This window comes from Coenobita brevimanus, chromosome 72 (assembly GCF_032717465.1).
Source record: "Coenobita brevimanus isolate Jiangsu-jjx chromosome 72, ASM3271746v2, whole genome shotgun sequence".
Classification (NCBI taxonomy): domain Eukaryota; kingdom Metazoa; phylum Arthropoda; class Malacostraca; order Decapoda; family Coenobitidae; genus Coenobita; species Coenobita brevimanus.
This window is the reverse complement of record NC_137025.1, coordinates 454100-468025: the sequence shown is the minus strand read 5'-3', so window position 1 is coordinate 468025 and position 13926 is coordinate 454100. Positions and strand designations below refer to the sequence as shown.

Genomic DNA, 13926 nt, shown 5'->3' with positions numbered 1-13926 from the left:
TAACCTCTTGTGGATTATATTTCTCAGTGCCGTAAACTACTCAGGGAGAATAATTATACCTATAGCGAGTCTGTTCTGACATGACGAAAAATCTCTAACCCATTTCAGGTTAGCTAATGGCCTGGTGCAGTCAGACTGGAGGTTGATTTGACTAGTAACCAATAAGGCTTATATATTTGTCTTATAACTAAACATTCACAATTTGGTTTAGTTGGGGTAGCGCCCCAGTTCCACGGGGAAAAGAAAAATAAATTTATAGTGAAATATGTTAAATGTGAGGATACCACGTAACGTCTCTGGTCGTCCACCCTCGACCCTCTTTAGGTACAAAAAGGGTTGAAGTGGGACCAAAACTCTTGATTCCCAGGATAACCATGAGAACTTTGGACACGGCATTCTTTCTCCAGTCAGTTCGTTGTCCATAACAAAAAATAGTGAATGTACAGGCACGTGCAAAAGTTCCCAGACACTTCCCTGCGCGCACTACGCTTTGTCTTTCATAATATTCTCCTTCCTTCCCTAACGCCAGAGTGTATCCATCCTTCCCATACTTTTTTTTGCGGTGTGCGTCATGTTGCTGTCACATAGGAAAAGCTTCATTTATCACCCTTCCCCCTCTACAGCCATTCGGGATGTGGCACCAAACTTTTGCTGATGATTTTACGTGTAGAGTGACGGTTTATGTCGTATTCTGGGGAAAATTTGTGTGCTTTCATTGCCTGGTGAGCTGCCAGACTGCAATATCTGTAAAATAAAGGCATTTCTCTCTTCTCTTCTCCCCCTCCCGTCTCTCTCTCTCTCTGACGATACTAGGCTACTCTCACAAACTGAATGGTAAATCGTGGTGGCATCAAATTTAGTCATGAGGTAGGAATGGGTCTCCTTGGTTACTAGTCAAATTGCAAATCCACTCTGACTACACCTGACATCCTCTGAGCTGAAGGTGGTGAGGGATTTTTTGTGAATAGAATAGTAACCAAGGAGACTCATTCCCACCCATAAAGAAAGTTCATAATAATACTGAACCACTAGTGTGTATGTATGTATTTATTTTTATTGGGTCAGTACCATCGGGTGAAATCAAAACGACTCAAGTATTGTAGTGAAGTGATCCCCCCTTTACTGAGATCCTGGCTATGCCCTTGTACACACACACACACACACACACACACACACACACACACACACACACACACACGCACGCACACACACTTGAGATTGAGATGGCTTGAAACAGAGACATCCTTGTAGTGTATCCTGGTGTGTGTGTGTGTGTGTGTGTGTGTGTGTGTGTGTGTGTGTGTGTGTGTGTGTGTGTGTGTGTGTGTGTACTCTTTATGTGTAGGCTACATGTTAGAGTGTGTGTGGTTGGGGACTGTCTGTGTGTAAATGCGTTTGTGTGTCTGAATATGATTTAACTGTGTGTGTGTGTGTGTGTGTGTGTGTGTGTGTGTGTGTGTGTGTGTGTGTGTGTGTACGTGAACTTTTTGTATTTTTTTTTTCTGTATTTGTGTTTGTATGTTTGAATGTATACGTGTGTATCTTTTTCTCGCTCTATGTACAGGTATATAATCATGTGCATCTGAATATGTGTATAAGTTTCTCCGTGTACGTGTGTGTGCGTTTGTTTGTGTACGAATATTTATGTGTGTGGGCTGGTGTGGTGTACGGTTTACAAGTAGACGGTTAAGGATTCTCTCTCTCTCTCTCTCTCTCTGTTATCTATCTATCTATCTATCTATCTGTCTGTCTGTCTGTCTACATCCATTCCTATCTACTTTCTGTCTGTCTGTCTATCTGTCTCTGTTTCTCTCTGTCTCTGTCTGTCTGTCTGTCTGTCTCTGTCTGTCTCTCTGTTATCTATCTATCTATCTATTTGTCTGTCTGTCTGTCTGCCTACATCCAATCCTATCTATTTTCTGTCTGTCTGTCTGCTTCTCTCTCTGTCTGTCTGCCTCTCTCTCTCTCTCTCTCTCTGTCTGTCTGCCTCTCTCTCTCTCTCTCTCTCTCTCTCTCACACACACACACACACACATACACACACACACACGTCCAGAATATATTGAACACGCCTGCGCAGTCATCCAGTTCAGTATTATGTATTCCCAACCACACACACCTACAGACCTACGCATGACAACTACAATAGCCTCTTCTCAGTGGCATTGGAGACTTCGTAAAGCCTCTTGCTAAGGGATTTATTCTGCAGCTTACGCCTTGGAATCCTCTTGCACGGGATTTATGCAGGATATGCTGATACTGAAACGATATAAATAACATGCAGGAGATCGGTAAGGTGTAACAGCAAAATAAATCGCCAAGGAAAAGGGGCTACGAAGTAAATAAACCCTTTTTAAAAACCCTAAAACGTACGGGGGATTGGTTAGGTGTAAGAGCAAAATAAATCGCTTAGGGAGAGATGTTACGAAGCAAATACGCCGATATTAAAAACGATATATCACACAGGATATTATAAACTGTCATACGCAAAATAAATCGCTAAGGAATGTGTGCAACGAATCCTATGTCACTTAAACACAACGCTCTGGCCAGGAAAATTATGCATTCTCAAGCTGCTGTGTCCCGGCTGATATCCTGCATGAAATGTTAAAATGGATGATTATGTCCTGTTTGCTTTATCTTGCCTTAAAATAACCATCTATCCATCTTGAATTTCAAGCTGTAACCATAGAATATGCTAAGATGCTATACTCTATGCTGACACTATGATGTACTGTGTTCACGTTAACTTGACATAAAATTGTATCTCATCATGGATGCTGAGTTGTAACAAGAGATTAACGCCAAGATACTATTCCCACTGCTGACATTCTGATGCTATACGGTACTCTTTTCATTTTAACTTGGCCTAAAATTGCCATCTCTCCACTTTGAATGCTGAGCTGGAACAAGAGATTTAACGAGAATACGGTACTATGCTCTGATCACTTGAGCTTGGCCTAAAATTGTCCTCTCTGCACCTTGAATGCTGAGCTGGAACAAGGGATTAACAACAGAATGTGGTGTTATGCTGTTTATTTTTAACTTGGCTTAAAATTGCCATGAATTCTGAGTTGTAACACTAGATAAACGCTAGGATGTGATGTTATACTCTCTTCACTTTAACTTGATCTAAAATTGCCATCTTTCCATATTGCATGCTACGCTGTAAAAGAGATTAACATAGTGTATGGTGCTAGTCAAGAAGAAGTGTTATGTGAAAGGATGTAGAGCCGACTTCGTATTGTATTATTTAGCCACTGAACTGCCACAAGAAATGAACACATGAAATCAGGTGAGCCTTAGTTATGGGGTAGGAATGAGTCTCCTTGGTTACTAGAACGCATTTGCTATGACCAGACAAAGATCCCTAAAGTCTTTCATCTCGGTTGACTGCCAAGTGTAGTCAGACTGGAGGACTGATTTGACTAGTTACCAAGGAGACTCATTCCTATCTCACAGCCCAGGCACCGAATAGTATGCAACCCCACCTCATGTCGTGGGCCATTTCTGACAGGTGAAAATAAATCGACTATAATAAGAGCCCTACAGTCTGTGTATTAACTGTATATAACACACACACACACACACACACACTGTCTGTCTGTCTGCCTCTCTCACACACACACACACACACACACACACACACACACACACACACACAGTCTAAGTGTGGGTGTAGCCGCTATCACTAAAATCATCATATATTTCCTATCTAATCTGCCACACCTCACTCGTTCTCTCTCTCTCTCTCTCTCTCTCACACACACACACACACACACACACACACACACACACATACTGCCTATGTTTGGGTGTAGCCACTATCACTAAAATCATTATATTTCCAATCTGATCTGCCACACTTCACTCTCTCTCTCTCTCTCTCTTTCCGTATGTCTATCTATCACTCTCAGACAGACAACGTGTGAGGGGGGAGTGTGGGGGAAGGTGTGGGAGGGAGGGAGAGAGAGAGAGAGAGAGAGAGAGAGAGAGAGAGAGAATGTGCGTGTGTGTGTGTGTGTACCCTTAAGGTGACCGCCAAGTGTGTGTACGTATTGATTGACCTCACCCAAACCCTCACGCATGCGCGCACGCACACCCTTGCATAGCACATCCTATCACAGCACACCCTAATAGCACATTCTGGTATACCGTAGCACATCCTAACATAATACATTCTACCATGGGACTTCCTAGCACAGCACATCATGACACCATATCACAAAGCACATCCTAGCTTATCCTATCATAGCACCCAGAAAATTTCTCAATACTGCCTACTCCAACACAGCATATCTGCACACAAGCATAACAGTGACACCTTTCACGTTTTTTAAATAGCACATGTTAGCTTCAGACGTAGAACATCGTATCACATTCACTACGCTGACGTCTTTTCATTTTATTCTACGTCCAAACGGTTTTATTCGGATATGGATGGATTTCTGAACTGGTTGGATTAGATATAACTTTCAATAACCTCTTCAACTTTTACAAACATTTTGGGTGGAGAAATTTACAGAATGGTTCCCCTGTAATCTTCTGCGGGACACGAATAAGAGGAGAACGGTATTTCATTGGTGCTGTTCGGTGTTTGTAGGGTGAGAGCAAGTGCCGAGGAGATGCAAAAGGGGAGTGGGTGGCCGAAGAGAAGGAGAGAGTAGGGAGATTAGGTAGGGAAAGAACGAGAGGAGGGAAGAAGAGAACAACGAAGGAAGGGAGGGAGGAAAGGGGCAAAGGGGAGGGGAGGGGGAGAGAAGCAGGGAGAGATGGTGAGGGGGAGTGGAGGGAAGGAGAGAGCAGGGCGGGAAGAGAGGGGGGGGGGGAGATTAAGAGAGTGGGGGAGGAGAGAACAGCTAGCTGAAAACATGCTTGATTTTTTTTTTAAGTGGCTTTTAAGCGACGTAATTTTGTAACCTATGGAATGTGCTGTTGCTAAAATCAACAGGGTAACCTAGTTAAGTTCCAAAAGTCAAGGTCACGCGGTAGTTGACCAGAGAGTACAAATGAACTCTAAAAACAAAACAATGGGAAATTAAACAAATACAATTACCCGTCATAGATGTAATAAGAAAATCTTTGCAGACGAATTATTGCAAGAAATAGATATAGCATAGTGCCAGTTTTTGTGTGGAACTGTTAAAGCATCATTTACCATTTAATATGAGGGTAAAGCATGTGCCGGGGATTAACATCATCACAAAATGAACAGAAGCAATCCTACAGTTTCTACTTGGCCAGTCTAACGGCCTTCAGTGTGAAGCACGTGGGGGTATATGTTAGGCCTATTTGAGTGGGCGTTTTAGCATCATGAATTGATCTTGTTGGAAATCATTCATATTTATCCACATGACTCATTTTCACGCCAGTTTTCCACACAGTTCTGGGCTACTTGTTTAATGTTAGAGCTCAGTTGTCTCTCATAATTGCTGATGTTGTAAGAGTTAAAGCTATTTTTACTCGAGTACACCTGTTTTGTTTACATTTAGGCTGCCAAGAGAACTTGTACGAGATTGATTTGCTCAGTAGAGCTCTTTACCATTTTTCCTGTTCAAAATGACGTGTACTAATTAGGAATAATTATAAATAGCTCTGCATACCTTGTTTCGTGAAAGCTAATCGTCTTCCGTTATCGTATTTACTTCCTATATTCATCTGTTTGTTTACAAGGACACAGAGGCTGCCAAACTGGATGGATAATATGAGGGTTTTCATTGGCTGGGAGGAGAATGTGCGTGTTCGAAGCGGCCAATGGTGAGGCAGAACACAAGCCTACCATTGGAGTCAACTGAGGATTTAATCACGAAGCTTCCTCATTTCATTGATTTTAATAACGAAGTGTGTGAAAAATGCTATGAGTAGCCAGAAATGCTTTATATATATGATAATTTGCCTTCAAAATTTATAAATATTGAAAAAATGAACGAATTATATTACTGCGTGGGAGCAAGGTAAAGAACGGCCCCCCTTCCCTCCTCGACCCAGACTCCCTCACCGGTTCCATAAACATGGGGTGGAATCCTGACACAGACGCTTTAGCACAGATTTTAGGGCTGCTCCGCGAATCCCAGTCCCCGGACACTGTGGTGCAACAATCCGTGCAACAGGTAGAATATGTGGACAGTGGAATAATTGTGAAATAAGTGCGGAAAGTTGGTGAAAGTAGAGGAGATATGTGGCTGACGGGGTCTCCTCGTAGGGACCCCTCTCCTCCCCATCCCCGATCAAGAAGTGTGAAGTATCGATTTTCCCCCCGATGTGCTGCAGCGCCGGGCTTGAAACCTCGGCCTTAGCACTGTGTTATGTGGTTTTTCATGTGGGTTTTGCTTTTAGGAGGAAGAAGGTGCCGGGTGGAGGGGAAAAAAATAGCTGCGGAGATGCGAGCTGGTGGCAGGCGCGGGGGACGGGATGGTGGTCACGGAGGCTCGATGTTATCTTTTGTTTTATTCATATTTTATTTTTATTTTTCAGGGTTGGGTTATTTCTGTGGGTGGAATTATAGATTTTCTTGATACATTTTGCAGGTCCAGGGCAGAGCAGGTCGTGGCAGGGTAGGCTAACCATGGCAGGCTGAAAATTTATTTTATAATGTTTTCATTCATTTCTTATTTATACTATGCTGTTTTTTATTTCATTTATACCAATGTTTTATTAGGTTAAGTTATGTTAGTTGTAATGATGGTTGGAGCCTAATCAGTATTTCAGTAAAATTAGGTTGTGCTCGTTTAGTTTGCGTGGATTGAGCGAGTGTCGCTATCACATAGGTTATGGAAGCCAGTTGAGAGTTTTCGACCAGCAAATGATTCGATCCCTAGCTAGAGCAGTCAGTGAGCGTGTTAGGCTCAGATCTTTAGGCTTGACAGTGCAGGCATTGTCAGTCAGTCAATCAGCGTTGACCCAAAGTGCGACCAAAGCCAGTGAAGAATCAGTATCGGGTCAAACACTCTCAAAGCTGCGCGTGATTCCTGTATATATTATGTATCCTCTGACGCCAGGCAGAGCACTGTATACCACCACCACCACACACACATGTTTGGTTTAATGTTGCGGTTTGTGAGATTTTTTTACTGCAAGTATACTGAAATTTAGTTACAGCAGTGGAAAGTGTTGCTTTTAAGTAATTTTGGAATGTAATAAGTTTTAGTTTTTAAGTGTAATTTATGTACAATAAAAAAATTGAGTTCCCCCAAGTTAAGCTCATTTAAAATTCATGGTTCATGAATAACATTTTTATCTAATGTTTGAGGAAAGGGGTTGATAATGGTAGGCACTCGTATTTTCAGTTTATAAATGGTCACAGAGGGAATTTAGGAAACGTCCTGATTTTTAAAAACTGTTTTGCTGGTAAAATCTTTTAAGACTGGGTGATAATCGTTATAGAAGAGTGGATACATCAGTTACCATCCAACCTAACCAAACCATAACAGACCAGACATATCTGATATTAAGTAAATTTAGAATTACTCAGCTAAGTTTATTCAAACACATTCACCCGGTGAAGGATTTATAGCGTACTATTTTGAGTTGTTTTGAACTCCTCCACCCCCCAACTTGACAAGTCAAGATGAGGCCCTGGCTGTAAGTTTAGCTGTCAGTAGAGTATAGTACTGTATATATGTCACTGATTTTGATTATATATAATCAGCAATTAGATGTAAACTTTCCTCATTTATAGATGAAATTTGGAAATAGATTTTTTTTTCCAAAAGTATACTTTTTCTGCTGTTGGAAGTCCCAGCAGCCAGTGGGTTAGGAAGTGTCTAGAAAGAGTTTTAAGTTGAATAATATTGTATGGGAGTTGGTAGAATAAAATAGGGTAGCTATTGTGTTTTGGCTAGATGGTCCTCGCAGTCAGAGGGTAGTGTACAGTACAGTAGTCCAGTGACATTAAAGAGTGCATCATTGCAGATACACATTATAGTGCACATTATTGGTGGTGGTTGGTGAGTATACAGAACTCCTGCGTTCTCCCCCCCTCCCGAGTGCGTGCGTACGTGTGTTCGTCACAGTGCATGTGGATCTTAAACTAACTTATTTGCCGCTAACCAGTTCCATAATGTTTATTTTGCTGTAGGTAGTTTAGGTTCTAGCATGACAGTAGCCTTTCACGTTTTATAGCAAAGCCAAGTACTATGGATTTTTTTTTTTCTTTTTTCAGAAACTAGAAGAGCTCAACAAATTCACAGACTTCAACAAATACCTTATATTTGTCCTCACAAAGCTAACTACCGAAGGTAAATATTTAGGTCGTTAAGTTTGCTGGACAATATTTAGGGTAAGCCACAAATGCAGTTGGGGTTTTGAAGTGTTTCATATTTATATCTCACCATTTACCATCACTTTACTTTTGTGACATATCTGTTGCTGTTGACCTCAAGGGTGACAAGTGACCCCAAGCATGGGAAGTGTCATTGAAGAAAAGTGTTAGTAAATGATAGGATATAAATAAAAATCACTTGAGAACTCTTGAAGTGCAGTTGTGTCATCCCCTTAATGTTTACCAGCTTGCTCCTGTTATGGTAGTTTTCTGCACCCGCGCGTCATAGCCAATATTTTGTTCCTAGTCTCCTTAATTCACCTAGGCACAACTAGGTTCACTCCCGACCCTGGTCATAGTGCGCAGGCCACCTTATATATACCCCTGCCCTTAGCCTTACCCCCATACCCTGTACCCTGCACGGCTCCTGAGCTAGTCATACCCTCGTCCTAACTTGTAATCCTTTGAACCTGGGGATTTTTTTTTTTTTTTTTAATCTCTTCAGTGTGGGACTAGTTTTTAATTTTAATCTTGCCATCCCCAAATTAGCATATTTTATCAGCTCGGGAGAGACTGATCTGGGGGTGTTAGATATGGCCTTCATTAACCCCTTCATGACAGTAGTATCCTCTGAGCTGATCAACTGGAGGTTGCAAGAATAAAATGAAAGTGTCATCAGACTGAAAGAGTTAATTTTGCTACTTTAGACCAATTTTATTTGGCTGAGGAGAGACTTTTCAAACTGCAGGGTTTAGATAAAGCCTCAATAAACCCTTTCAGTATGAAATGCCTCTAGCAAGATGAATAAAATCATGTGGAGGTAGCAGGAGTAAACTAAAATTGACATCATTTGGGTCCAAAGGGTTAAGCTTTGGCTGTGTCGCTCCAGGTTTAATATACAGTACAGTAGTGTAGTGTGTGGCAGGACTGAAATGAAGTTAGTCTTGGGCATAATTGTGATCCGTGATTACCTTATGATCATTTGTTTATGGTTTTTATTTTTATTAGTGCACAGTTTATTTATTCAGTTTATATTAATCACTTTAAAAAACACACCATGCCACAATTAGCTAAATGGGAGCATTTATATTGTTTTAATGGACATACAGTAATCAGTAATGGTTAGGTTCTTCGGATCTTAGGCACTTCCCTCCGATGCTAATATGCGCGATATCTCTTCCTCCCCCATTCTCCTCCCTGCCTCCCCTTCTTGCTTCATTCCATCACATTCTGGCCTTTGTCTCCCTCTGGTATATTCTCTTCTTGCCTTCCTCTCTCCCTCCCATCATGTTCTTTCCCCTTTCCATCACACCATGCTTCCTTTCTTCCTGTCATCACCATGTTTCTCACCTACTTTCGTCCCTCTGTCACATTCTTGCACTGTAATTCTCTCATTCTGTGCTTACTGAACATTCATATTTTTCCTTGATTATTCCACTCACCAATTTTTATCTTACCTGTCCTCTTCCCATGCTTTTGTAACTTTTTGTTCTTCCCCACTCTTTTCACCTCTTTCTCCCTCTTCCCTCTTTTTTTTTTTTTTTTTCTCTCACTCTACTTCTTCCCTCCCTCCTTTTCTTTTGTTTTTTGCCCTCTCCTTTTTCCCTTTTCTTTCCTTCCTTTGCTTGACTTGCTGCAATGCACTTTTCACTAATCCTGTTTCTCTGCACTTCCTCAATTTTTCTCGATCCACCTATTCATCTCTCTCTCTCTCTTTTTCTCTCCTTGTCTATGATCTGTATCTTAACCATCCCGTCCTTCCTCCTGTCCAAACATGCCTCTTCCTTTCCTCACCTGGTGTCTCTCTCCCGCATCCATGTCCGCCTCCCCACCACCGCAGATGAGCCTACTAGATCTCTAAGTGGCCTCATCCTCAAGAACAATGTCAAAGCACACTTCCACCAGTTCCCGCCTGACGTCGCTCAGTTCATTAAGGTTTGTGCCTGGTTTTTGTTTACCTTGGTTCTTTGTGTGTTGTGTATTTGCTTTGTCAGTGGATTGTTTTATTAATGTGTGTTGTATGTGTATTTTTTATTTTTTGTACATTATATTGAGAAGAATGAATGCCTTTTTTCTTGTGGTTGTTTTTGTGTGATTTTTAGTTGTGTGTCTGTGTTGTCAGTGTATTATTAATGTTTTTTGTTTGCTTTTTGTTAATGTATTAGGAGAATGTGAAGTTATTATGCAGCACAAATTTGAAAGGAAAAGTTAAGTGCCTTGTAAGCTTACAATATTAGGAGGCTTATGAGATTTAAGAACTAATTAAACAAAGTGCCAGCATTTCCTTTGTATTATAAGATTTAAGTAGTTTCATTTACAAAAGCAGATGAGGTGTTTTGTGAGTGATATTCTAATGAGGAGGCTGTCAGTGTGAGGTGATGAAAAATGTAGTTACATACATCTTTTATGTATTGTGTGTGCCCACTTAGCCATCACATTTACATGGTATTCACCTCACCTCAGAAACATTCTTACCTCTGTTGATAGCAGTAGTACAGTCATGCATGCAAGTAGTGTTACTGTCTGTCTAGCAGTATCTGTCTGTGTATACCCCACTCACTCCTCATTCTTTCATCTCCCCTCAAAAGCATTTCATTTATCCTCTGTAGATGCTAATGGAATGGAGAGGCAAATGAGAGAGGGGAGTGTGAGCTGGGAGCAAGGCAGTGAAGTGGCATTGGACAGGGTGACATGGAGGCGATTTGTTTGTGGCCACCCCTTATGGGATTGAGGCATCTAGCAATAGATAGATACTCAGAGATGCTAATGGTGCAATCAGGCATGAAAGTACTATGTCTTTGCTGTCTCTCACTCCTCACTTATTCATTTCACAGCATATCCACTAGTGTACTGCCTGTTTCCTTGTTTCTAGATCCTAGCTCACCCCCAGTTTGGGGTAACTTTTATAAGATCATCTTGAGGCGTGTGGTTCTGTATGGTTCCGATGTCTTTTCAGAATATAGTTACAGTTCTATTTTACTGAAGAATAACCCATCCCATAGTCTGCCTCTTTCCATCCACCCCACTGTTGCACTGTAGAGGTAGTTCTTGTTATTCCAAGTAGCTTTTTGTTGGTATGCTTAATTTCGTTTTATTGCCATCAGTCAGTTAAAGAATATTTGCATTAGTTACATTCGGATCAGTGAAGTTGAAATGCAGATTTCCCTTGATTTACGGTAGCAGTGCTTCGGTAAAAGTTTTGATACTAGAGCTCCTCTTACTTATATCAAGGACTGCTCTTATTAACCACACCATCCTTGTACAATAACCTACAGTGTCCTTCTTTATCTTCCTTTGCCTCCTTACATACACTGACAGTCCTTTGTTACTGGCTGATTTGTAATGCCATGTTCACCAGCACCAGTTGTCATTATTAGTCCTGTACCGGTCAAACCAGTTGGGGACAGTGCAGTTGGGGACTTTGTATTTCAGGACTATACTTCATTCACATGTTATTATTTCTGCTGCCATTACCATCAAATTTACCAACCCCAGCACTACCGTGCATCGTCAACTTAATAATTAACTGCTTTGCTTACCATCAGATATACCATTGCCAGCATCACCATCATTATATTCTAAACCTATATCACAATACAGTACTTCAAAATTAATTTTAATATATGTTGTCAATTTGTAAAGTTTATTAGCAAGTTATTAGATTTACCCTGGCCCTTCACTGTGCATCCAGGCTACTTGGTAATGAATAATAACTTGTTAAATGAAAGGTGCTATCATCATCCAGACCTCCTCTACCACTCCAATTTGGGGTAAGATAGGGTAAAGAATTCCAGAAAAAAACTTGATATGACGAGGTACCAACTGCAGTTTGCCTAGTTGAGTCATACTCACATTGTCAACAGTTCAAGTCCTGAAATACAGCTCATAATGAAGTCTATGAGTGGGAGATAATACTTGTAATACCCTAAGAGAAATGGAGGTTTTTTTTAGGGTGATGGATGGATTTCTGAAATATTAATGTTATCCTGATTGTTTAATATGCTGAGACATATGATGCCCTCACCACAGTTCCAAATACTTTTCATAAGACCATTTCATTATACGGTATTGTGACAGTTGGGTCTTTATCATCAGTGTTTATCGTCTTATCAGTCTGACTTCCTTTGGACTTACATCCTCTGACCGTAAACACACACACACACATACACACACACTGCTGCATAGTAGTATCTGTCTCAGTTTATATTTCCATAGATGTACACTTGTTGAAAAAAAAAAAAAAATCATGAATGAGCCTTAATTTTTTAAAAAGAATTTGATTGTGACTGACACTAATACTATTAGAACTAGGATAATGCATGTTCAGAATAATGAACCAATTTTGTGCCAGATTCTGTTTACGTATTGAACTTACACGTTTAAAGTTTACCACAGACTGTGTCTGCTTGTATCTATGTCTGTTGGCGGACACTTAATCTCGGAGGTCTTCGAGATTAACCAGGACAGAAATCCCCATCACCACTTCTAGAACTCCTAGAACTGTATTCTTGCCGTTGTATTGTGGGGGAATCATATACTGTATTGGTGCTTCCTCCAGTTGATTTTACAGGGTTTTAGACCTGGAGTAGCCTTCATTAACTAATGAAAGATCTTTCCTGAGTTGAGTAAAGATTCCAGAAGATAGGAAGGACAAAGTATGCAGTCAGTAATGAAGTGGTTAATCGTAGCTACTTCTTATGTTTATTCTGCACAGAACAGACATTTCAAGCTGGAATGGTTAGATAAATTATAGCATTGATTAGCACCTTTATTATTAGGAAGCTCACGTAAGCTAAAAGTCATCACTGTAGCAAGAAAAACAATAAAAAGCTGAAAGAGGAGGTTAATACCCTCAGTTATATCAGGAGTCAGATGTTCTAGATCTTCATATCAAATGAATGTAGGTAATCTTAGATGTTTCCATACTTGTTTAGATTTATTAGTAATATATTGGAGATTGTTTTACATGTAATTAAGTGCAGTACTCTCTCACAGTTATCAGACACCTTTAACCAGTTGAACTTTCTTGTGTCTGACTCAGTCTGATATGAATGAGGAAATCTAGTATCGGCACTGGTTATCTCCACTGCTTTTGAACTTAAGCTTTATGAATATTCATACAACTTGTTATTTACCTTACTGTGTGTTTTGCCCAGCAGGATATCATTTTGAATGCATTACAGTTTGTTAGATCTGCATGGTTGCCCAGGACACCAGTGTGTTAGATTCTACTCTGATGTAATCAATGAAAAAAATTTTTGCTATGATGATCAGCTTCTCTTGTAATCATGAGCAGGCTGTTCTCCTGTTATTTCAGTTTGGTAAGATTTTTAATGAACAGTGCTTTAAAAACTATTCTTATTTTTATTTGTGTACATTGGATATTTGGAAGGAAACTGATGCATTGTCCACGGGAATTTTATTTATTTTTTATTTTTTTTTATTTTTTTAAAGAAAAAAACGCAATTTATAATGAGAAGAATATAGTCTGTCATCTACCTACGGGTGACTTTGTACTCCTTCTTCTGTCTTTCTTTCCTTCATTCTTTTCTCTTCCTTCTGCCTTTGGGTGACTCTACACTGAATGACAAGCCAAATGGAAACCATATACTGTACTTTGCTGGGTGGTAACCGCATAACCAAATTTTGGCACATAGTGGTTAATT

The 13926-nt window shown here is 40.3% G+C and overlaps 1 protein-coding gene across 1 annotated transcript in view; it reads left to right on the top strand.

Annotated features, from left to right (window-relative positions):
- Positions 1-6010: 6010 nt before the first annotated feature.
- Tnpo (transportin 1) overlaps positions 6011-13926 on the top strand; it is a 55995-nt gene continuing 48079 nt past the window's right edge. The window contains exons 1-3 of the mRNA XM_080278192.1: positions 6011-6110; positions 8162-8237; positions 10101-10195. Coding sequence (XP_080134318.1) covers positions 6012-6110; positions 8162-8237; positions 10101-10195 — 270 coding nt within the window. The 5' untranslated portion in view covers position 6011. The remainder of the gene's footprint in view (positions 6111-8161; positions 8238-10100; positions 10196-13926) is intronic.